General features: G+C 51.3%; 1 protein-coding gene across 1 annotated transcript; it reads right to left on the reverse strand.

Annotated features, from left to right (window-relative positions):
* Positions 1-99: 99 nt before the first annotated feature.
* Positions 100-23,292, reverse strand: RAB5C (RAB5C, member RAS oncogene family). The gene is made up of 6 exons (XM_007087658.3): positions 23,173-23,292; positions 4,485-4,739; positions 2,825-2,976; positions 2,496-2,618; positions 1,488-1,581; positions 100-748 (listed from the first exon to the last, which is right to left on the reverse strand). The coding sequence occupies exons 2-6, from the start codon at positions 4,648-4,650 to the stop codon at positions 633-635; spliced, it is 651 nt and encodes a 216-aa protein (XP_007087720.1). The 5' UTR covers positions 4,651-4,739; positions 23,173-23,292; the 3' UTR covers positions 100-632.
* Between the last annotated feature and the right edge of the window lie 587 nt (positions 23,293-23,879).

The raw sequence follows: 23,879 nt of genomic DNA on the forward strand, positions 1-23,879 counted from the left end.
AGGGTGACGGAGGGGGAGGGGGGTTATGGGGAATGGGTTGGTGGCTGTCACAATAATGCTGTGGTAATGCTGTGGTTTCTCTCCCAGCTGTGCGTCAGGGGGTGAGGCGGGGGGGGGGGGGGCTGCAGCCTGATGACAGCCAGCTGAGGGAAGAGCTGCCTCTCCCTTCCCTCGCCCCTTAGGGCCACCACCCAGAACCAAACCCACTCCAAACACAGTAAGGATATGGATGCTCTTGCTGAGTCTGCTAATCAGCAAGAGGGAAAGAAGGGTAACTGCTCCAACCCCCGCCTCCCCACATACAAGGGTGGGGGGGGAACAGGGGCACGTGGCTACTACCAGCAGAGGAAGAGTGGGAGAGCAGTAGAAAGGGCTGGAAGTGGGAAGAGCAGAAGATCATATATATTAAAAAAGTGACTTAAGACTTAAAATTGAATTAGTATTTGTACAGAAAGGTGCAGGTGGAATAACTCACTCCGGCCTATGATCAAAATTCTATGGAGAAATCATGGCGGACCCCTCCCCCTGCCCCCCCAGTGGTAGCCCGAGTCGTTAAGTGCGATTGGTTAGAGTGGATTCCAGTCGGGTCGGTCAGGCGGAGGAGGTGGGGGCAGCGGGCAGGCAAGGGGGGCTCAGTTGCTGCAGCACTGGCTCCGGCTGGCTGGGTTGTTCTCCTGGAGGTCCACGCCTCGGTTCCGGCCTGGAGCACCAGCTGCATTCTGGGGCTCGTTCTTGGGAAGCTTCTTAGCTGTTTGGAAGAGGAGGGGAAATATGCATTTGTGGGGCTACCCCAATACTCTTCCAAGTATGCTTGAGTGGAAGCTGGCCTTTGTACCACCCAATCTGGGATAACCCATGGGGGAGCTTCGCTTCTTTGCGCCAGGTGCATGCATTCTGAGTGTTTCAAGAAACTGAGGCAAAGAGGGTGCCTGGGTGGCTCAGTCGGTAAAGTGTCCAACTTCGGCTCAGGTCATGATCTCACCATTTATGAGTTCGAGCCCCACATCGGGCTCTGTGCCGACAGCTCGGAGCCTGGAGCCTGCTTTGGATTCTGTGTCTCCCTCTCTCTCTGCCTCTCTCTCTCTCTCTCTCTCTCTCTCTCTCTCTCTCAAAAATAAACAAACATTAAAAAAACAAACCTGAGGCCAAGAGAGATTAAATAACTTGCCCCAGGACCACAGAGTTAAATGATAAAACAAGGATTCAAACCCGGGCAGGATGACTCACTACAGAGCCAGATCAGCCTAAAGATCCTAAGAAGTGGGTAGGGGGATGGTGATGTAGGGTTTTCGGTGGGTGGTAATCTAAAGGGTCAGAAAGTGAAATGTTGAGACTTTGGCCCAGGCTGTAGAAACTTCCGGGGTGAACTCTCTATATCTGGCAGTCAGATAAAGTGACCCCACAGACTTACCACATACTACAAAACAGCAGCCAAGTGATAGGATAGGACCCTGGTCAGGGGAGGGGAGGGAAGGAGAGCAACTCACCTATTGCCATGAAAATTTCATTCACGTTCATCGCAGTCTTTGCTGATGTCTCCATGAACAGCAGACTGTTGTCTTCCGCATAGGCTTGTGCTTCCTGGTTTAGATGGAGGTGAGAAAGTGGGTAGGAGGGAAATGATGACAGTTGGCAGGGGCCAGGGCCCAGGATAAAAATCTTCCCTCCTCACAGTCGCCTTACACACAATAGAGACAATGCAGGGATTTTTCAGTCCCGAGGCTCTCCTGCTCTGGGTCCCCCACAAATCTGCACCACACCCAAGGCCCCCACTTCACATACAGCACCTTTCAGTTCACAAACATTGGCAGATGTTTTACTCAGGTTTTCCTAAGTCCATTCTGCCTTTTGCCCTTCAAAATCACTAAGCTAAAAAAATACTTCTAGAAAGTTATCCTACAAATGCACATGCACATTTGGAAAAAATACAAAAGCATGTGGATGTTGACCGCAGTGCTGCTTCCAGTCGTTTGCTATTACAAACAACCTACAAGTCCATTGGTTAAGGGCCTGGTAAAAAATACACAGTATTATGGGGCACACCCCCATCGATGTAAAGAAAGGGATTCATTCGCATGGTATATTTCTAGAAAAATAAGAAACTGTGATGAACTTGGGGGAAGGGAGACTGAGTGTCTGGGTTGGAGATTTAAATTTCATTCCATGTATCTTCCTGTACCGCGTAAATTTTACTCGTGCGTGTTTTATGTGGATAAAAGTAATCCTTTTTCAGTAAGTTTCATTGAAAAGTCAGTTTACACAAAAAATAAGCGGAAGCTTCAGCTATCCTTATGCATACACACGCCACCAGCCGATGACAAAGAACAAGGAGGAGCAGAGAAGTCCTTTAGGCCCACATTCAAGTCACGAGAGGACGGCAGATGAAAGCGCCCCGGCCTCCCCACTTGGCCCTCCGCACAGCCCCTGAGCAGCCGAGGCTGAGCCAAGCGTGGAGCCGGCTTACTCCTCCCCCACAAGTCCTGTCCTCCCCCCACCTGGAACTCCACGGCTCTCTTGCTGGCCAGGTCCGCCTTGTTCCCTGCAAGTGCGATGACGATGTTGGGGCTAGCCTGCCTCTGTAGCTCCTTCACCCAGTTCTTGGCCCGTGCAAATGTATCCTGGGGAGACAAGGCCAGAATGTCAGAGAGACAGAGGCGGCATTCTGCCCAGGGCCACTCACTTAGGGAAGCTCGAGCTGGCAGAGCCCAAGTGTCTAAGATGCTACCGCCCTGGAGATTCTGGTGAGACACCCCCAAACGACAGAGGAAATCTGCCCACACCCCATCCAGGAACAAAGTGTTGAGAAGTAAGGGGAAATCTTTACTGTGTTGGTGATGTCATAGACCACGATGGCAGCTTGGGCCCCCCGATAGTACATGGGGGCCAGGCTGTGATACCGCTCCTGTCCAGCTGTGTCCCAGATCTCAAATTTGACTGTTGTGTCGTCCAAACAGACCGTCTGTGTGAGGAAGGCCGCTGTAAGAGGGAAGGTGGTGTTATAAGGCAAGAAGGAGCTCAAGAAGCCACCCCCACATATCTCCCCAGTACTGCATGTGGACTCTTTGCTGAGATGGGCCCAGAAAAGCCCCCAGCCCAGCGGCTGAAGCAGGGTAGGTGGTGTTTGTATTTTTCTGCCATGTGTCAAGGGGACTGGGGGCTGCACAGGCCTTACAGACCCACACTAGGCAAGGGCAGAAGGGATGTCTGTCTGCACCTGAACCGTTTTAGGAGCACCTCCGAGGAGGACTGGCAAGGGGCAGGAGAGGGAAAAGCCCAGGGGAAAATGGACTCCCAAGCACAGAAGGGTGGGCCCACCACTCCCCCCGTCCCCCTCCCCACCTCCCCTCACAGGGGACAGTCAGGCTGGAAGCCTCCGTAGTCCCTCAGTTTGCTCCGGCCCAGGGGTGTTGCTGGCCTTCGGTTTCCTGAGGACACTCACACACTTAGCTACACTGGGGCCGCCTGAAAGTACACGCTGTTCCACTGCCAGGCGGAGGCTGGGTGGCTGGCTTCCCGGCTGCCCCTGCCACCTCCAGGCATGCTGGCTAGCCTCCACCCCCAGCTTTGACCTTGACCCATTCCTGATTGGCCACCCTGTGGCTCGACCTTCAGGGAACACAGTGACCCTATCTTTGGTCTGAGGAGACAAGGGAGCATGTGGCGCTTGTGCACATGCTTCAGGAGGAGTCCCAGAGCCGGGACAGGCAGGTGGGAGTCCCCTCCCCGCTGGGAACCAGGGGAGGATCCCAGAGAGCTCAGAGTGGAAGCCAGCTCCCTGCTCTGCCCTCCCCCCATGCCCCTGAGGGCCCAGAGGGGGGGAAACTGCCTCACTTCCCCGTCTCCAGCTCCTGACTCGGGTGCTGAGGAGGCAGCAGAGGACTGCTGACTCGGCCCGTTTAGCTTCCAGCTGCCTGGAAACCTCCTACCAAGAGGGCAGAGAAAGGGTGACTCAAGCCCAACGTCCGCCCTGGCCCCTAAGGTTTGTACAGGACACTGAGGCAGGGAACTGAGCCCACGCCCTCACGGGCTACACGCTGACCACCAGGAAATCAATGATAGGCTCTGAGCTCGAGGGTAAAGGTCAACTTCAGAAACGCTGGCCCGCTCACCAGGCCATTTCCCCATTCTGCAAAGTAGGAGGCCAGGACAGACGCACTGCCTGGTACGGTCAGAAGGACCCTCAGACCGAGGGTCTCCCTTCCAGAGGCCGGGTCAGTGGAAGGCCCTTAGCCAAGGCCGCGCAATAGTACAGTGGCATAATCGGGAGGAGAAGCCAGTTTTGGACTCCCAGCTAAGTCTTACTGGGTGGCGGTGGGGACTCCGGCATGGAGACCAGCTGTTGGATTTGATTCCAGGGCCCAGGTGAGGAAGAGGTGCTGCCGCCGCAGGCACGTTTAGTCCCTCTGGGCAGGCAGCTCCCTTCTCAACGCCAAGGCGTTTCTTTGGCATTCCTGAGGCCGCCCCACTCCCTTGTGCCCACTCACCTCCAATGGTGCTCTCCTGGTACTCATGGAACTGTCCCTTGACAAAGCGGAGCACGAGGCTGGATTTGCCCACTGCAGACTCCCCGAGCAGGACCAGCTTAAACTGACAGATCTTGTTCCCAGCGGCTGGTCCGTTGGGTCGCGCTGCACCTCCCCGACCCGCCATGGCCCGTCCTGCTGTAGTGGTACCAGTGAGCGTGGGGCGGGGGCCGGTGCTGCGCGAAGAGGCACTTAGTGAGGACGGGGGACCTCCAACTGCAAGAGAGATCAGCAGTACTGGTCAGGCCAGAGACTGTCGCACAGCAAGCCCTTTTCAAATCACTCTTAAATCACAGGTCCCTCCCGCTGCCCTCCCTGAGGACCTGAATCCTCCCATCCTGCCAACCCCCCGGCCCCCACCTCCCAGAAGTTAGGAGAAGAGTCCGAACTAGGAGGTACTATACATCTATTTGCCCTACAATCATCTGAGCAGTGAAAAGTGGTCTCCCAACTCTAGGTTCATGGTTCTGAGCAAACATATTACTTCCCAATCCCAAGTATCACGTACACGCAGAACAATGGGCATATGGCAGCCTGGTGACAGTTAAGTCAACAGGCTCCTTGGAGTACCAAAAAAATCATGCGGGAAGACGCCAGGATCCAGATGAACAAACAACGAACCTGTGGTCCTGTAGCTAAAATCACAGCGCACCTTGGTGCAAAGCCAGAGTGGATGGTGAGGCTGACCAGGGCACAGGGAGTCCAGATAGAAAGCTCATCAGACAAGGTGCTTGGCCAACCTTGTGGGCACTCGGGGACCAGGGACTGGCCAGTGCAAGTTGTATTCAAAATAGCCATTTTGTCCTGCTGTCTCTAGAAGGACTAACTTTCTCAGTCGGAGGCTGGACTGTGCACTGGAATCAAAGTCCCATTTCACTCCTTCATCCCAAACCTCTTCCCCCTGGTTCTCTCATTTTTGGTGGACCAGAAGTCTCACACACATTAAAACACAAAACACACACAAAACCAAACACACACCCAAGCCAGAGAGCTCTGCTGGCAGTCAGAACGGCTGCCAAATTTCCCTTTTCAACAGAGACCTCAGTTCCATTCTCTACTGGCAGAGGCAGAAGGTGACGCAGAGAAGGAACAGGGAAGTATGGGAGGGCAGACACAAATGAGGGACACCGAGACCTGCACCCCAAGCAGCCGGTGTTCCGCACTGACATCTTAGTCACTCTGTTAGTGATAGCTTTGGAGGCACAAAGAAGGATAAAGAGCCTATTTCCAGAAGCCTCTAGAAGACTTATACTAAAAAATACCAGAACGTTTACAGAATGTTTTACAGACGAGTACTGTGACGAGGTATTTCATCCTAAACATCTATATAGCATCTGAACCTAAGCTGGAAAGAAAAAGCTTTGATTCAACTACCCTTAGCAAAATGGAGTCAATGCAGGAGGGGTCTTCAGAACAAGAGCCCAAGCAAGTACAGCCCAGAGCTGCCCCCTCGGCAAGGGGAGTGCATCCCCCTACAGTCAGAGGACGGGGGCGTGAATGAAGAGAAGGGTATCCGTGGGCAGCGACGGGCTATGCTCATGCAAGAAGTTGACGGCAAAGGGCTTGCTTTGTTCAGTCTGAAATCCCTTTTCGCATCCCCGTCCTCCTAGCAACTCATTTAAAAAGTGAGCTTCAGGAAGCATGATTCACTAGCCAGGAAAAACAGTTTCCTTTCTGGATAGCACCAAGGGAAAAGAGGTTTGAACCGGGAGCCACCTCTTCCCCAAGAATACAGGAAGGCAGGCAGTACGGGGGGGCGGGGGGGGGGGAGCTGGGGAATCCCTATTAGTAACAAGAAATGCTAGTGCTATGATATTTTACAGTTTTACAGCTTTCTCTTTTAAAAAAATTTTTTTTTAATGTTTACTTATATTTGAGAGAGAGACCAAAACAGAGCATGAGCAAGAAAGGGGCAGAGAGGGAGACACAGAATCACAAGTAGGCTCCAGGCTCTAAGCGGTCAGCACAGAGCCTGACGCGGGACTCGAACCCACAAAGTACGAAAACATGACCTGAGCCAAAGTCAGCTCTTAACCAACTGAGCCACCCAGGCGCCCCTACAACTTTCTCTTTTCACCCCAGTCACTGATGTTTGCGAGACTCTCCGGCCCTTGAGGCAGGGTCTGTGCTTCTGGCTTCTTTGAGAGCCTTCCTCATAAGGCCTACCAAAGAAATCCTTTTCAGAGCCGGCTAGCATTCACCGAGCAATTGCATAACCATCATCTCCCTTTAGCTTTAAAACAATCTCCCATTTTTTTTCACATAAATAGCCTGCCTCTCAGGTGTTCAATGCCCTGTTCAAGGCCACCCAGCATATAGGTGAAGACCTGGATGCGGGTTGCCTGTGTGCTCCTTTACCTCCTGTGCTCCTGGCCCATCTCCCTGCGGTGGGAAGAATGCTGGAGACAACACCCACCCTGTTTCCGGTCGCTGGGTGAGCGAGACCCTGAGACCTTCTTGTGCGGCAGCAGCCCGGCTGGCCTGCAAGGTGTGGCTCCAGCCCACAGTCACAGTGATCTTGCAGGCCCTGACTCCTTCCAACTGTGGGAGGAGCCGCCCAGGGCCAGGCAGGCGACAGCAGCAGAGGGAAACCACAATGGAATTACAAGTTGGTTATTACCACAAATCCACGTGACACATCGTCCCGGCTGGGCGGCAGAGTGTGGCTGGGGCACTACAGAAGGAGGTATGAAGGAGTGGGGAGAGGGGAACGGAAGATCAAGTCCCCGATTCCAACAAAACCAAAGCAGCTGGGGCTGAGGGCTCCTGGGGTGGGAAGTAATCAGCACCCATAAGTCAAAAAATACAGAGATAACATCTAAGTCTTGTCCCCATCGAATCAGTGGGTTTCCAAACCTGCCCAGACAGAACTTGTATTTTTAACAAGCCAGGAGAGACAAGTAACTCTTATCCAGTGGTTCCTGACCTTGTCTGTACTTCAAAATCACCTGTGCAGCCGGCCCCTGGAGGTTCCTACAAAGGTTTGGAGGAGGGCCTGGGATCTGTATTTTTTTTTTTTTTAATGTTTATTTTTGAGAGAACCCGAGTGGGGGAGGGGTGGAGAGGGAGGGAGACAGAGGATTCGAAGCAGGCTCCTTGCTGACCGCAGAGAGTCCCATGTGGGGCCTGAACTCACAAACCATGAGATCATGACCCGAGCCAAAGCCGGATGCTTAACCAACTGAGCCACCCAGGAGCCCGAAGTATCTGTATTTTTTAAAAGCGCTGTAGGTGCTCTCCCCGGCACAAACTGGCAGGTGACATATTCTGCCTGGATATTGATCCTGCTTTCCAGAGGCACATGAGCAGGCACACAAGGCACTTTTTATGGCCTCCGTTGCCTCGTGGTATTATTCCTGGCCCCTCTGGCTGATCACATGAACAAAGGTGTTGACCTTCCAAGACAATAAAGACACAGAGGAAGCTGATTTTGCCACAAAGGGCACGCGAAGACATGGGCGTGTTTAGGACAGGCAAAGGCCACGCCCAGAACCCCAGGAAGCTTTATACCCTCCCCTCCCAAGATTGGGAAGCTGAGGATGCACCCAGGCAGGTGGAAAAGGTGAATTCACACACTGAGCTGGCCTGCCAGCTGGGGGAGGGAATCTCACTGTGGGAATCTTCTGAACCAGAGGCAAGAATTACCCACGGGTACAGGCAGGTAATGGAATTATAACCAAAAATGCCATAGCAAAAATCTTCTTTCAGGTAAAAATCAAATTCTCTTTAAGAGCTAAAGTTGTAGTCAGAGTTTCTTATAAGATACAGAATGGGCCAAAAGATTTTTTTTTTTTTTTTTTAAACCAGTTTCTCCAACACCAGGAAAAACACACCAGTAGGATGGATTTCCTCCTGGATATTTTCACGAAGCTGCTAAAATGGGCAGAGCTTCAGACCCATGGCAAAAGACTCACCTTGACGTGACTGCTCCCCTTACGCTCCAAGTCAGAACCTTGGTTTGTTCAGAGGCTATGGAGTATAAGCACCATCTCCAATCTTATTATCTTCATAGGAAATGGAAGAGATCACAAGGACTGGGGGGCACCCGACACTTTCCCCCACAATGTACACGAAAGGGCAGAGGGACCCAAGCTCCTAAATATATGCCCAGCCAGTTCTGGAGCCAAGGGCGGGAGAGAGAGAGATAAACAGCAAAATACTACACTTACTCTGGCTTTTCTCTGCTCTGGACACTAGAAGGTCAGTGGGTACCAAACTTTTTTTTTATCAGAATCACCAGGGCATTTAGAAATAACCCTGACCAACTGAATTAAAATTTCTAAAAGTAGAGTCCAGAAAATGTTTTTAAAGTAAGTTCCCCCAGTGATTCTAGGCAGCCGATTTAAGCACAAGAGCTACAGCTGAGGGCACCTGGGTGGCTCAGTCGGTTGATTGTTGGACTTCGGCTCAGGTCATGATCTTGCAGTTCATGAGTTCGAGCCCCACATCAGACTCTGTGCTCTTTAGCATGGGGCCTGTGCTTTAGGTCTTCTGTCTCCCTCTCTCTCTCCCCCCCCTTTCTCTCTGCACGCCCTCTCAAAAATAAATACACATTAAAGAGCTATAGCTGATACAGGAAGGAGGGAGGAATGCCAGAGACAGAAAGGCACCCTTCCAGATCAGTGCCATGGACAACACAGGTGGATCAGACCGTGGGTGGGGACTGATTCCTGGCTTCATGCAACTACTGAAGCCTCTAAGATGCCAGATGCTACTGCCCTTCACCCTAGCCTCCACTAGATATGTCTCTTCTCTAACCGTGAAGTCACCCACTTCATGCTTTTTGTCCTTCCTGGTAAAAGAGTGAGCAATTCCAGCTGATGGGCGTCTCTCACACTTCCTGTTTGCTTCAGAGACTTCCTCTAGCTGACAGTCCTGGCACAGCCTGGACAGTGAGCTGATTAGGGAAACCAATCAGACTCCGTTGACCAGAGGCTGAGAAGGGCTCACTCAAGGTTAGCCCCTGGTGGGGGAAGGACGGAGAACCAAGTGACCCTGCCCAGGGCCCCCTAAAAGGTGGTCCTGGCCAGTGACTCTTCAGCTATACTCTAGATGAAAGCATTCCTGAATATCTAACACCACAAGAGCTGGGCAAGAAACGATGACAGCAGAAGCAATGTGTTAGCCTGCAGAGAATGAAAAGTGGGGCACAGGAGAAGAGGTAGTTAGGTTCAAAGGTGAAGCTAGAAGACACTAAAAAGCTCGAGTCAGCCAGGGAGATGATTTACCCACAGGCGCCAGAACACAGGCCTTCCTCAAAGGGGAAAATCGCCACTACCAGCACACAGGACCAGAGGGCAGACTCACAGAAGGACTACCGGGCCTCTGACTGGCTGCAGACTCAGAAGGAAGAAAAATCTGAAGCAACACAAGCCATGAGCCACGTGAGGTACCCACTCACCATTCCCCAGCACAGCTCACAGATTAGGACTTGGGAGACTGGTTTAGTTAGAGCCTGGCTCCACCGTTTACTAGCCGAGTGACCTTGGCCAAGTCAGACAGGCAACTACTGTCAGCTTCAGTCTCTTATCTATAAAACGGTATTGTTTAATACCAATCGCATGGGGTTGTTGTCAAGGTTAAATGAAACAATGCATAGTTCGCGTAACACAGTATTAGGCCGAGGGCGAGGCTCTAGCAAATGACAGGTTTCTTACAGTCCTAAGGGCCTAACTAACTAGTTTTGACTCACTGGTTGCCAAAGCTCAAGGTCCTTGAAGACCTCATCCTCCTCTTTCCAATTACAGAAGAAATGAAGTTGAGGTGAGGTGGCCTGCCTGCAGTCACAGTCAGGTGGTGGCAGAACCCAAGCCCAGGACTTGTAATTCTAGCAGGGCTTCCTCGTCACAGATAGAAAACCCGAGAATATTAACAGTGTCATCACAGCCACTACAAATAACAGGGGTTCTATGTACAAATAACAGCCTTCTACGTAGGCTTTAATGGAATATGGCTTTTAACAATGGAAAAATGAGTTTGTATCAAACTGTAAAAAAAAAAAAAATACTGCTAGACAGGAATATTTTATATCTTGATTTGGGAGGTAGACACACAGATGTACACAAATGTAAAAATCTATCAAGCTGTCCAAGTGAGATGTATAAATCTTACTACGTGTAAGTTACACATCAATACAGAATGTTTCCGGAATCCAATTTTGCATACAACAGTGAGAAAGTAAAGCTTACAAATGCTATGAAACCATTCTAGCTTCCCTGTATAGAAGATATTTTCTGTCTCCTCTTTAGTATAACAAAATTCAGAATAATAAAGACAATCAAAAAGATGGATGCCTGAATTAGAAGAGGACTAAAAGAGGGGAGCCTGGCTGCCTCAGTCAGAGGAGTACGCGACTCTTGATCTTGGGGTTGGGAGTTTGAGCCCCATGCTGGGTGTGGAGATTGCTTAAATAAATTAAAAAAAAAAACAACCAAAAAAAACAAAAAAAAAAAAATAGAGGGGGTGTCTGGGTGGCTCAGACAGTTAAGCATCCGATTCTTGGTTTTGTCTCGGGTCATGATCTCACAATTCATGAGTTCAAGCCCCGCATCTGGCTCTGCGCTGACTGTGCAGAGCCTGCTTGGGATTTTCTCTCTCTCCCTCTCTCTCTGCCCCTCCCCAACGAACGCATGTGCTCATGCTCTCTCTCTCAAAATAAATAAACATAAAAAAAAAAAGAGGGCAGAGAAAGAACAAATGTCTCAAAATAAATAAACGTAAAAAAAAAATAGAGGGCAGAGAAAGAACAAAAGTACCCAGCTAACAAGGCGCAAGCTAATAGGATTCAATACAAACAGGACCGCTACACACATACTAAGAATATATTTGCACTTAACTGTGGGCTGAAGAATTTTAAAGTTGCTTAAAGCTTCATAATAAAAAGGGAAGGTGACATTTATGTCTTTTCAGTGAGCAGAAAGGTTACCACAGTGACGCTGTGCACTCTCCAATCAGTCCAGAGGGAGTCTGCAGAGTCTGCAGGGTTTAGGGGGTGCAGGTTGGGGGATGGAATCAAAGAGAGGGGCATCTTCCCATGTGACCAGTACTATGGGACTGCAACACAGAGGACCTGTGTCCCACCTGGAAGATAACAGAGGAATCTTGGCCCTGGAAGCCAGAGGCTTAGAAGGCCAGGTTGAGATTTGGGGAGAACGCTGATGGGGTGTGTCAGGCCAGGGCTGGGGCCCCTCATCCCACCACAAAGTAGGGGATTCAGGATCAGGAGAGCTGGCAGCAGGGGAGGAAGGTGTGCCGCGTTTACACAGTCACAGTAAGAGGACTGCCTTTCCAGGGGGAAGGGAAGGAAAGCATCCCAGAGAGCTGCCCAGGGTGAGCTGCGCCCCCTACCACTGCAAGATGCCCTTGAATCTGCCCGAGCCCTTAATCCATCTCCCTTAACTGGGATCAGTTTCAGCTCACTCCCCTTTCAACGAGAACTCTGCTGGGGCTGGCTGCCTGGACTTCCCCACCACAACGGGGCCCTGACACTGTCCACAGGGGCTCCTGCTGGAGCCACTAACAGCACTAACACCTGCAAAAGGGGCCAGGGTGCAGGAGCTCCAGGAGTCTGAAACCCTAGAGGCACATGACCAAGCGGTCCTTTCCACTCTCCGGGCAGAACCGGGCTCCACAGCCCTTTCTCCTGGGCAGGAAGATGCCAAGGTGAGTGAGGCGGAAGCCACCCTTGAGGGACAGATCCCCAGCTTCCCGGAGCCCTGCCCCATTAAGAACATCAAGAAAGCCTTCCCTGAGCTTCACGCTGCTTTCTCGGCTCTCGACAACAGAGGATCCTGAGAGGCTGACTGACAGAAGCAGACTCAGCGCTAACTTTCAGGCAGAGGATGAAAACCTCCAGCCCCTGTGCCTATAGGGAGGATGACTGATGGGGGCCGGGCCGGGGGTGGGGGGGGAACATCACATATTTGCTGACACAGCTTGGTCACTGTGGGCTGCCTGTACTGTCCACAGAAGGGCCCCAGGAGTCATGGGTAGCTCTGAGAACCTCATTCACTGGTCGTGCTGGCCAACAGAGCCAGACTTTGGGGCGGCAGGTAGTGAGGAAGGCCAGACAGACAGGGGACCACCTGCGGCTGCACCAGGCAAAACTCGTCCTGTCTCCTGACTCTAAGAGGCACTAGGGGCCCTAGGTGCTGACACTGACACTCCTAAGAGACTATTCTCCCTAAGGCGACCCAATCTCCTGACTCAGCACACCCCAGTCGGCAGGGTTGCAGTGGACCCTCTGGCCCCAACGGGGCAGCTAAGAAGTCTCAAGCAAAAGCTGGATTAAAGTTTGGTACCTTCTGCGACACAAATCCACACGCAGCTAGCTACAAGATGTGGTGGGAACAGGACTGAAGCAGAGCAGTGGCTCACAGGCCACCACCCAGCTCTTCACTTGCTAGTGCCAGAGAGAGGATGCGAAGAGAGCCGGCCAAGGCACAGGTTCTTCCCTGCTGTGATCCCAGGACAGAGTGCGAGTTACGTGAAAGCCAGTGAGTTCAGACATGGGAGCCCTGCTGACCCACAAGCCTCACAACTACCCTGTATTTGTTCTGCTGATGCAGTTACTTTATTAATTAATTAATTAATTAATTTATTTATTTACTTACTTATTTATTCTTTAAAAAATTTTTTTTAGTGTTTATTTTTGAGATTGAGCAGGGAAGGGGCAGAAACAGAGGGAGACACAGACCCGAAGTAGGCTCCAGGCTCCAAGCTGTCCGCACAGAGCCTGACACAGGGCTCAAACTCACGAACCATGAGATCATGACCTGAACCAAAGTTGTTGGATGCTTAACTGACTGAGCCACCCAGGCGCCCTCATGCAGTTACTATTTACTTAGGACAGTTCTAGCTGGGATCTCAGCAACGCAGAGCCCGTCTTCCCCTCTGGCTCTGGAGGGTCTCTGCGGGGGCCAGGAGCACCAGCCGGGCCAGCTGCCACTTCTGCTCCTGCCACATGCCCAGAAAGATGCCAAGAACCTCTGCCGAATGTCAGGGTCATCAGCCACACCTGTTTGTTGGGCTACTCATACCAACAAGTGACCAGCAACTGACATCCCTCATAAACCCTTCCTGTCTTTACCAAAAAAATGAAAACAAAAGAAAGCCAAGTGAATTCACTGCCCTCAGCTCCTAAGTAGAGAGCAGAGGGCAGAGACCGTGTTTGAGAAGTGAATGGGGAAAAGAGAATCAGGTATCAGACACCAGCAAACCAAATTCCTCTTGCTCAGACACCACATACACTGTGGTTCAGAGGCCGCCCAACTAACAAGAAACAAGGTCAAAGTTCCCACTGTGAGATCTGAGGGACGAAGGCAACTCTCAAGAGCCTGGATACAAAGCACAGTATCTTAGGTGGGCTTTTTCTTTCTTTTTTTAAACGTTTATTATTTTTGAGAGAGAGAGAAAGAGAGCAGGAGAGGGGCAGAAAGAGGGGGGGTAGAGAGGATCCCAAGCAGGCTCTGTGCTGACGGGAGCGAGCCTGATGCGAGGCTCAAACTCAGGAACCCGAGATCATGACCTGAGCCAAAGTCGGACACTCAACCCACTGAGCCACCCAGGCGCCCCTGACTTTTTCTTCCTTAATCTTTGCTGAACAAAATGCAGAAAGAGTGCCAGGTGAAGAAACCAGGCAATGAATGAGTCTAAACAAGTTTCAATGAACGAGTCCGGCAAGAGGTTGGAGAACTTGGGGGCTTGAGATGAGGAGTGAAGAGGGTAGAGAAATTAAGGGCACTGTTACAGATGAAAAGGAGCACACAACAACATTCTCCAAGGCTGCACTACGGGTTTCCTTTGTTTTAACAGCACATGATATCAAGCCAGACACACAGTAGGTGCTCGTAAACAGAGACTGCAATACACACACAGTAGGTGGTGAACGGAGCTGCAATACAGGCCTGGTTGGGTCCGGCAAGTGATGCGGCAGTTGAAGGCTTAAATCCACATCCACCTGCCAGGCTGCTCACACCCCATCACAAGCCACAGCCCAGCCCAGCCCAGCCCAGCCCAGCCAAGGAACCTCTTCACTACCTCAGATAGGACCTCTTAGGTTCCTTCTGCATAGGGGTCAAGAGCACAAGTCTTGGAGTCAGACCAACTCCAGTTCAAGTCCCGGAGCCACCATGTACTGGGGTGACCTGGTGTTACCACTGGACCCATTTTCCGATACATAAGATAGAAAGACTAATGCCCATCTCCCAAGGCTGCTGGCAAAAGGATACACGTGAGACTTGGCAGAGGGCCTGGCTCCGAGCAAGCCCTTCATAAATGTTCCTGGGGCAGGGAAGCCCCTGACCCTGGAGGTCCCTACGAAGGAAGGAGATCCTCAATCAGTATGTTCACTCCCTGTTCACACGTTCCTTCTGCTTGCAGTCTCCTTGGACCCCATTCTTCAATGTCCCTCATTTGGAGAGAATGCTGAACACATCGACTACGGTCTGAATGTCTGTGCACCACCCCCCCTCCCCCACCGCCGCGTTCATACGTTGAAATCCTAACCCCAATGTGATGGTATCTGGAGGTGATTAAGCCATGCGGGCAGCACGCTCATGACTGGGATTAGTGCCCTTTTAAAGGAGACTCCAGAGAGCTCCCTTGCCCCTCCCGCCATGTGAGGACATGGAGAGAAGCCGGCCTGGAAGAGGGCCTTCACCACAGCCTGACCATGCTGGCTGCCCCTCTAATCTTGGACTTCCGGCCTCTAGAACTGTGAGAAATAAATGTCCTTGTTTATAAGCCGGGCAGTCTGTGGCATTTGGGTATGGCAGCCTGAACAGACTAAGACGGCGACTTTTAACAGTGTCCTAGAAAAAGGACCAATTCACCCTTGATGTCCTGTGTCCTGTCAATAACCCTCACCCTGTATTCTCTGGAGACTGGCTTCCAAAGCCACAAGAATGGAGAGGGGACCACCACTATCCGGAAAAATCAGCAGGGTTGAACCCTCAAACAGGTAAACAATAACCCCTTAAAAAAAAAAAAAGAAAAGAAAGAAAAAGCCCCACAAGAGAAAGCATCTCAAAGCCCAAATGCCCTTCCTTCCATTTCAAAGCCTCTTTCAGGAAAGGGAAGAAGTAGTTCAGTTGTGGGGGGGGGGGAGGGGGCAGGACTAGGACAGCTGACAAAGAAACCAGAGTTCCTTTTAAAGAACCAGGCTGGAAATGCTAGAGGTTTGGAAATTGGCGTCATTAATCACCACAGCCTCTGAGCAGCTCAGAGAGCAATGTGATGACTAGGAGAGCAGCCAGGGTGAGGAAGGCCACCCACGCCCTCCCCCATTCCCGGGATGCTCTGACAGAGCCACCTGAAGAGGACACACAGGCAGCTAGGAATAGAAGACTAGAGGCTTGTAAACCAACTCCTGTTAAGATCCCAAGTTAGTGTTGCCAGAAGGGCTCAAGTTACACATCTTCAGAGGGCTGACAGTACAACAGAAGGATTTAAGCTACTCAATGATTCAGGATCACAGCTCAAAGTGACAGCCTGCCCTGGGCCTGCCTAGAGCCACAAACCCTCCCAAAGGGGAGGTCTGTTCTTGAATGGCAGCAAAACAACACCGGCCCAGGCCACAGGGACTCCCTTCTAAGGCCGAAGGTTTGGCTGGAGCACTTGGCACCTGAAATAGAGGACGGTCATGTATCTTATCTTCCCAAATGGATAGTGAACTCCAGAGCAAACACCAAATCTGACCATTCGGGGATCAGTCCAGTTGTTGGATCAGTCAAAACATCAGGCAGGGGTACAAGAAGTATGAATGGGTGAGTCGAGAAGCAACAGCCTGCTCCTGGGGTCAACTGCCAGGAGTCTCCCACACACATTTCCCAGGGGCATCTTCACCTTGTTGAACTCTGGTGTCTTCAGTGACGAACCAGCAAGACAAGAAACTAATTGGACCCAGCCACACAGGTCCATATCAACATACTTAGAGGAAACAGTTGCTAAAAAAAAGGCAGTGGTCTTGAAGAGATAGCCGATTCTAGGACTGGGGCAGGAAATATGCAAGGTGAGCCTGGAGCATCTGGTAGTGACGAAAAATAAAGAAGTGCTCAAAAGGGGCACCTGGGTGGCTCGGTGGTTAAGTGTCTGACTTCGGCTCCAGTCATGATCTCGAGGTTCATGAGTTCGAGCCCCGCATCTGGTTCTGTGCTGACAGCCCGGAGCCTGGAGCCTGCTTCGGATTCTGTGTCTCCCTCTCTCTCTGCCCCTCCCCCACTCCCGCTCTGTTTGTCTCTCTCAAAAATAAACATTAAAAAAAAAAAGGTGCTCAAAAAATGACCCCCCCCCCACCCCAATGATGGGGTGGGTCAAAGGGACCTGAGAGACCTCCCAGTGACCAGACCTGGAACAATCTGAGCAATAAAATAAAGTAGTACTGGATTACAAACCAAAATATAAATATCCATGAGTCCATACTGTTATAAATAAATGAATAAATTGGGGCGCCTGGGTGGCTCAGTCGGTTAAGCATCCAACTCTTAATCTCAGCTCAGGTCATGATCTCACGGTTTGTGGGATCGAGCCCTGCATCGGGCTCTGTGCTGTAAGTGCAGAGACTGCTTGGGATTCTCTCTCTCCATTACTCTCTCTCTGCCCCTCTCCTGCTCACTCTCTCTCTCTCTCTCTCTCTCTCTCTCTCAAAGTAAGTAAATTAATTAAATTTTAAAAAAAGAATAAAGAACTGAGGGACAACAAACAAATCTCTCCTATTCCAGAATTCCAAATAATTCACGTAGATACACTGCCCTCGAGGAGAGAAGCATAGTCCCCCACTCGAGTGTGTGCTATACATAATGACCTCCTTCCAAAGAGGACAGTACAGAAAGGGGAGGGGAGACAGCGACTTTCCAGTGGAGAGACCTGACGAACATCACCTCAGCCAGGTGACCAAGGCTGACATCAACAGAGATAAGTCACGTTAACTGCATGTACTCTTGATGTGTGATGAAAGCAGCACTTCACCTGTGTGGTCTTCCTTCCCCTGACTCATAACCCCAGTGTAATCGTGAAGAAAACATTAGACGAATCCCAACCGAAAACACACTAAAAAATACCTGAGCAGTATTCCTCAAGATGGTCAAGCTCATCAAAAACAAGGAAAGCCTAAGAAACTGGCTCAGCCAAGAGGAGCCTAAGAAGACACGCCAACTAAATGCAATGTGGTGTCTGGATGGGATCTTGGAACAGAGAAAGGACCTTAGATAAAAGCGAAAGGAATCTGAGTGAGGTGCGGACCTTTCACGAACAATTACGTATCAAAATTGGTTCACTCAGTGTGACAAATGTGCAATATTGATGTAAGAGGTTAATAGTAGCAGAAAGTGAGCCGATGAGAAAACTGAAAGCTGTGCTACCTATGAAGTTTTTCTAAAACTATTCTGAAATAAAGTTAATTTAAAAAAAAAAAAAAAAAAGGCAGTGGCTCATCTTGTGGCAAAATGAGATCCAAGGACACCAGTGACCATGAACTCATGTTCCTAAGACAAGTGAGCTCTCCACGGAGCCACACTGAGGGGTGTGTGGGAAGAGGGGTGGCAGGAGCCGCATCAGTGGTCCCGAGGTGCCCCACCCCACAGGCACAGGGCCTGAGAGTTTGAAGGCCATGGGAGTAGGTCACAGAGGGAAGGCTGCTCTCACCACTCCTGTCCACACAGCTGCTGGTGCCACTTTCTTAAGAGCTCCCCCCTTCACGAATGAGCCCATGCAGATGTGCAAAGCAGCAGCCCCGCGTCAGAGGTGAAGTCACCCCCAGTGATCTTGCTGAGTCCCAGCCTGCCATCGGTGCCACCTCGCCACAAGCAGCCACCGAAGCACAGCTACCGGGTACACGTGCGGCAGAAGGTGGCCGGCGGAACCGTGGATGGCCAAAGCCACGGCCGCCTTTCCCCATGAAACCCTTCACTGGGAAGATTGGAGACTGGGAGACGGCAACCCTCTGGAAATTCAGTCTGTGACCTGTCCCCACCCCCATGTCATCTGCACTGTAACATTCATCCCGTTCACCTGTTTGCTCTCCTGCGTGTGAGCAACTTCCTGGAGGACAGGCCAAAGATATGGGCCAGGCTTCGGGATCCACACTGTGTGAGCTCAGAAAGTGTGTGTTAAAAGACGTGGGCAGACATGTGCTTCAAGGGCACCTATGACTGTCTGCCCTCTTCTTTAACAACCCCAGCAGGGGCCTTCCATGATGGGGACCATGGGAGGCCTGGACACACAGAGAAAACAGGACATGACCCCTCCAGGGCTCAGGCACTAGACAAGGGGTACTAAGACCAAAGTGCAGGGAGGGGAAAAGCCCTCAGCCTACTTAGAGGAAGGGAAGGCTTCACAGAGGAAGTGATGTTCCAAGGGCCAACTGCGCGCTTTAAGAGGAAAAGTCAGGAAATGTGCCTCGGAGGCAGGTGAGGCGGAGAAGAGCCTTGGAGGCAAAGGGAGGAGCACACAGCCCAGAAATGGGACAAGAGGGGAATCCAAGCACAGACTCGATTCTGACCCGACTGGGAGTTCCCCACCATAACGAGGGGATTAAACACAGTACCACCCTCCTGGGGTTGTCAGGAGGATTAAGGAGTCAGGACACATGAATGGCTAAGAAGAGCGTAGCAAAGCTCAAAAAGTTGCGTTTTTACTTGTATTATTATTCCAATATACAGGAGACGGGGTATTTAATCTGAGAACTACTCTCTTAAAATACCAGGCTATTAATGTGGAAGACTCCTTAAGATATATTCCAATTCTCTGCCATGACTCTTGGAAGCACTATTACCTGGACTTGGTGACATCCCAGTTTATAAATCCTATCCTACAGGGCACCTCAGGTCATGATCTCAGGTCATGATCTCAGCTCAGGTCATGATCTCAAGGTTATGAGTTGGATCCCTGCGTCAGGCTCTGTGTTGATGGCATGGAGCCTGCTTGTGATTCTCTCTCCCTCTCTGCCCCTCCCCCGCTCATGTTTTCTTTCTTTCTCACTCTCTCTCTCAAAATAAATAGATAAACTTAAAAAAAAAAAAAGTATTATAAATCCTACCTGAAGCAGTGCTTCTCAAACAGCCCCAACAAAAGCACCCCTGATTAAAGTCAGGGGAGAGGAAATGCAAAACTCCAGGAATCTGGGAATTGAACCCAAAGCAGCCTGCCACAAACAAAATATTGTCTCTAAGTTTCTTGTGTTAGCTTAAACTCATGTAAACTTTGCATTCCAATCTGTAATAGATCCATGACTGTTTTAATACAAAAATGCTTAAAACTAAGATGGAAGTGCCTAGAAGATGCAAAGACCCCTCTTAGTTGGTGGCTTGGACTACCCACAGCACAGGACCCCCGCAGGGTCCAAGAACCCCAGATGAAGAAGCACAGTCATGGCCTTAGCATTCTCTTCTGCAAAATGGGAATACAACCCACACCGATTCTGACCGGTATCTGTGAGATGAGACAACGTGCGAAACCATGAAGCAGAGCACCAGGCGACACAGCAACACTTGGTACCAATGCTGAAGCAGAATCTTCGGGATGAATTATAATGTGCCTTCGAAACCCCACTGATCCATAAAATTGCTATTTGTGGGTATCTGGCTATCCTGTGCCAGGCACCGGACTAGCTCCTTTACCCTGTTTCTAATTCTGCAAAATACTTCGTATCCCCATTTTACTGGAAGAAACAGAGGCTCAACAAGATCAAGTCACAAGTCCAAGGCCAGGCGACTGGTAAGTGGGGGAGTCCAGACAACAACTCAGCTCTGGCTGACTCTATAAAGCTCCTGTGCTTTCCACCCTACCATACTACCTCTCTGTTTACTGGACAAGGCTCAGAAGAAGGATGTCTCTAAGAAGGACTTGCTTCGTGGGGCTGAATTTGAATTTTGACCTTGCTGTTTCCATGTAAATTCTAGTGAAAGGAGCTACTGGTGGACAGCCACATTCTTCCCACCCGCGAGCAGCAAGGGGAATCAGGGGGTGAAGCAGAAGCCGCGCTGCTGGCTCCCAACACCCATAACCCGGCCCAGAGAGACCCCTGAGCCCACTCACTTTTACTTTCATTTTCTAGCCATCACGACTTTCCCAGAAGTGAATGCTACAGATGTCAGCAAACTCCCGCCCCGAAGAGTACTGACTTGGGACTCATAACTACCATGGTCCCCAGAGGCAGAGGAGATGGGGGTCATGGAGGCTAGGAAGGTGGTGTGGGGGTGGGGAAAAAAACAGAAGCAGAGGAGGGCATCAATGACACGGACGCTAAAGGGTCTGCAGCGGGGCCCCTGCCTGCTCACCCTGCGTGCCCATTCCTTGAAGCAGCCCGAAGAAGGGCCCACTCTTAGGGAAAAAGAGGCACGTGGATTCCTAAATCCCAAGCCCCGGCTCTACCACCTTCTAACCAGATGACCTAAGGCTAGCTACTTTAAATTCCTTCAGCATCATCTCTAAAATGGAGATACAAAATCTCATGATCTCCCAGGATTCTTGTAAGGTAAGGAACAGGTATGAAAAGAACTTTGTTTCTTGGGAGGATCGTGTGTGAAAAAACCCTGCAACTTTAAAATGATTTCTAAAAAGCCATCGTTACCACCTCTCTATTGCATGAAGGCAGAAAAGGCCAACTAGTCAAAAGAGGCAAGCGAGGAGAGGCTTCTGTGGCACACAGAGCCCTTCCTCTTTTTGCCAAGCAATGTCAGATCTCTGCTTGGACTCTACAATCCCTGGATACCGGAAGCGGCTGCCTGACTACCGGGGGCACTGATGCCTTCCACATCTCTCTGAAAGGGAGAGCTTCTCCTTCAAAAACCTGTTTCAGAATTCTGGCCGGGAGAGCATGTCCAGACAAAGAGGGTCCCCTCAGAAGGCTGGCAGCCTCATCCTGTGACTCTCAAAGAGTTCCAGAAACCACAACCCTCGACAGGCGAGATAAGTTTGGTCAGAGACCGATGGCCAGTGAGCAGTCAGGCCTCTCCAGCCCTGCCCCTCAGAGGCACAGGCTGACCAGATTAGAGAAACTAGACTGGCCACAGAAGTCTCCAACAACCTTCCAAAGAAGACCACACTAGTGGTCCAACTGTTGACCCCAATAAGGTAGGCTTTTTTGTTGTCCAATAAAAAAACGAAACGAGTGCATCCCAGGTCTAGCTCAAAAGTTTGTAGGAGTGAGACACTGGTGACTGACTGTCCAGAAGAAGTCAGAAAAGGTCTCAAGGCAAAAAAAAAAAAACGTTTAGCACCTGTAAGGGCAGTAAAGACGGTGCAGAACACTGAAGAGCTACAGAAATTCCCAAAGACTGCATGGCCTTTCCTCCCTTCCTTGGATGTGATAGCAAGGGTCGGTCATGGCCTCAAAGAGTCAGGCTACTCTCGTTAAGGTACAGTCTTGGCCTGTACTTTGGCCACATAACAAAGAACCTTCCAGGCTGGTCTGAGACAACAGCCATTTCACACACCTAAGTCCCAAGCACTAGACAAGGATCAGATGTCAGTACAGGCTGCCTCTTGGAAAGGCTGGGGGGAATCAGCCCTTTCTGGCATGTATGGGAATCCCTTGGGCTACAAAAATCAGCACATCAAGAAGCCAGAGGTGCCACTGTGCTCTCACCTTGCTCCTCTATAATCTACAATTTGTCCAAGCCCAGAAGGGACTGGAGAGGCCCTAGGACTAGAAGTGGCATAGACCTGTTGATCAAGGAGATGTGTGTGTGTTTGAGAGTGGGAAAGAGATGAGCCAGGACCCTTTGATTCCAGATTCCTAATTTTTGGTCTTTTCCCTCCACCCTAAAGACCAACAGACAGCAGTCCTAGGAGGAGCAGTCCCTCTGAAGCAGCTTGGAAACCACTCACGTGCTCTGGGAGGACAGGGCTGAGCCTGGAGCAAGGGGGAGGGGGAGAGGGGAGAGAGAAAGAAGATAATGAATGGGCAGATCCACCCTGATCTGTGATCTGTAGCTAGGATTAAGCAAACCTCAGCTAAATTTTTCAGAGGCAGGAAGAGAAATACACTCAGAAAACACAACTAGGGAACAATATAAATAGAGGACAGATATGGGGGTGGAGGGGGCAAGACAAGAAGGCAGTTCATCCCTTAAAAGTGGCCAAGACTTCAAATTCTACTGAGATCCTGGCTGGCTCCCTGGCTCGAGGAAAGAGGGGAAGGGAGGAGCTATGGGAGCCTGTGAGAGTGGAACGCTGTCACCCAGGACCCCTCCGCCCTCCCCCCCCCCCCAGGAAATCGAGATAAAATTTCCCTAGGGCTGGAGGGGACAACTGTTTTTGTGGGACGGTGTGGGCCGGCGGGGAGGAAAACCGCGACAGACAGCACTCCTCGCCACCTCTATAGAGAAGGAAGACCGCCTCCTTCATACCTAGCAAAGATTCCTCCAGTTCTGGGAGCAGAGGGAGCAGAATTTGGGGTCTCTCCCTCCCACAACTGAACTGGACAGGCCAGAGGAGAGCCCTGGGGGTGTCCCAAGGCTCATAAAGGGCCGGTTAGAGTGGGTAAGAAGGGCCCCCCTTTGGCCCGACGCCTGGGGAGCCCCTTAGGAGGGGGCTACGGGTCGGGGGAGGGGTCACTATCCCCCTAAGCCGGGGTTGGGCGGGAGGAAGTGCTGCCCCGAAGAGGGTTCAACGCGAGCGAGACACTGGGTCGCGGGACAGGCACACTCACGGCGGCTCCGGGGCGGCGGCGTTACTTGGGGCCGGGGCTCGGACAGGCTCCGCTCCTCTCCCCCCGGCGGTGTCCCAGGCTCCGGCCTCCACTTCCGCCTTTCAGCCGCTCCGGATCCGGATCTCCACCTCAGACCCGCCCCTCAATACTCCCAGGTGACTGACAGGGCGGAGAGACCAATGGGAGGCACTCTTGACCGATTTACAGGCGACGCCTGTGGGGGGCACGGGCGAGGCGGGAGAGCGCGCGCGAGGGACGGCGGGACTTGTAGTTCAGAGAACTGGGAGGAGCCGGTGGCCGCCTGGGACTTAGGGTTAGGGTGGAGCCCGCTGCCGGCGAGGCGGAGCCCGGCCGGGAAAATTTTAAAGCCAGGGCTGCCAAACGCGTCACCCTGGGTTCCAGGAGCCCCGAGGGGAGGCGGGTGGCAGAGCGCTGGAAGAGGGCAGACGACTTTGTGAGCAGAATTGGGAAAGGAAAAATATGGTGTGAATGAATAATGCACATGAGGCCGCAGTCCTGAGCGCTGGCTAAACCGGAGAAGCCTCTGTCTGCACAGAGCTGCCAAGTCAGCTCTGGGAGCCCGACTGTTGGGGACATTCTGTAATGAGGAAGGTGACGGAAGTGCTATAGGAAGGGTTCTCTGGAGGTGAACCAGAGAGATCAAAAGGAGAGCTCCTGCCACTGCTCAGCCGTAAGCCAGGACCCTC

Source organism: Panthera tigris, chromosome E1 (assembly GCF_018350195.1).
Source record: "Panthera tigris isolate Pti1 chromosome E1, P.tigris_Pti1_mat1.1, whole genome shotgun sequence".
In the NCBI taxonomy this organism is placed as follows: Eukaryota; Metazoa; Chordata; class Mammalia; order Carnivora; family Felidae; genus Panthera; species Panthera tigris.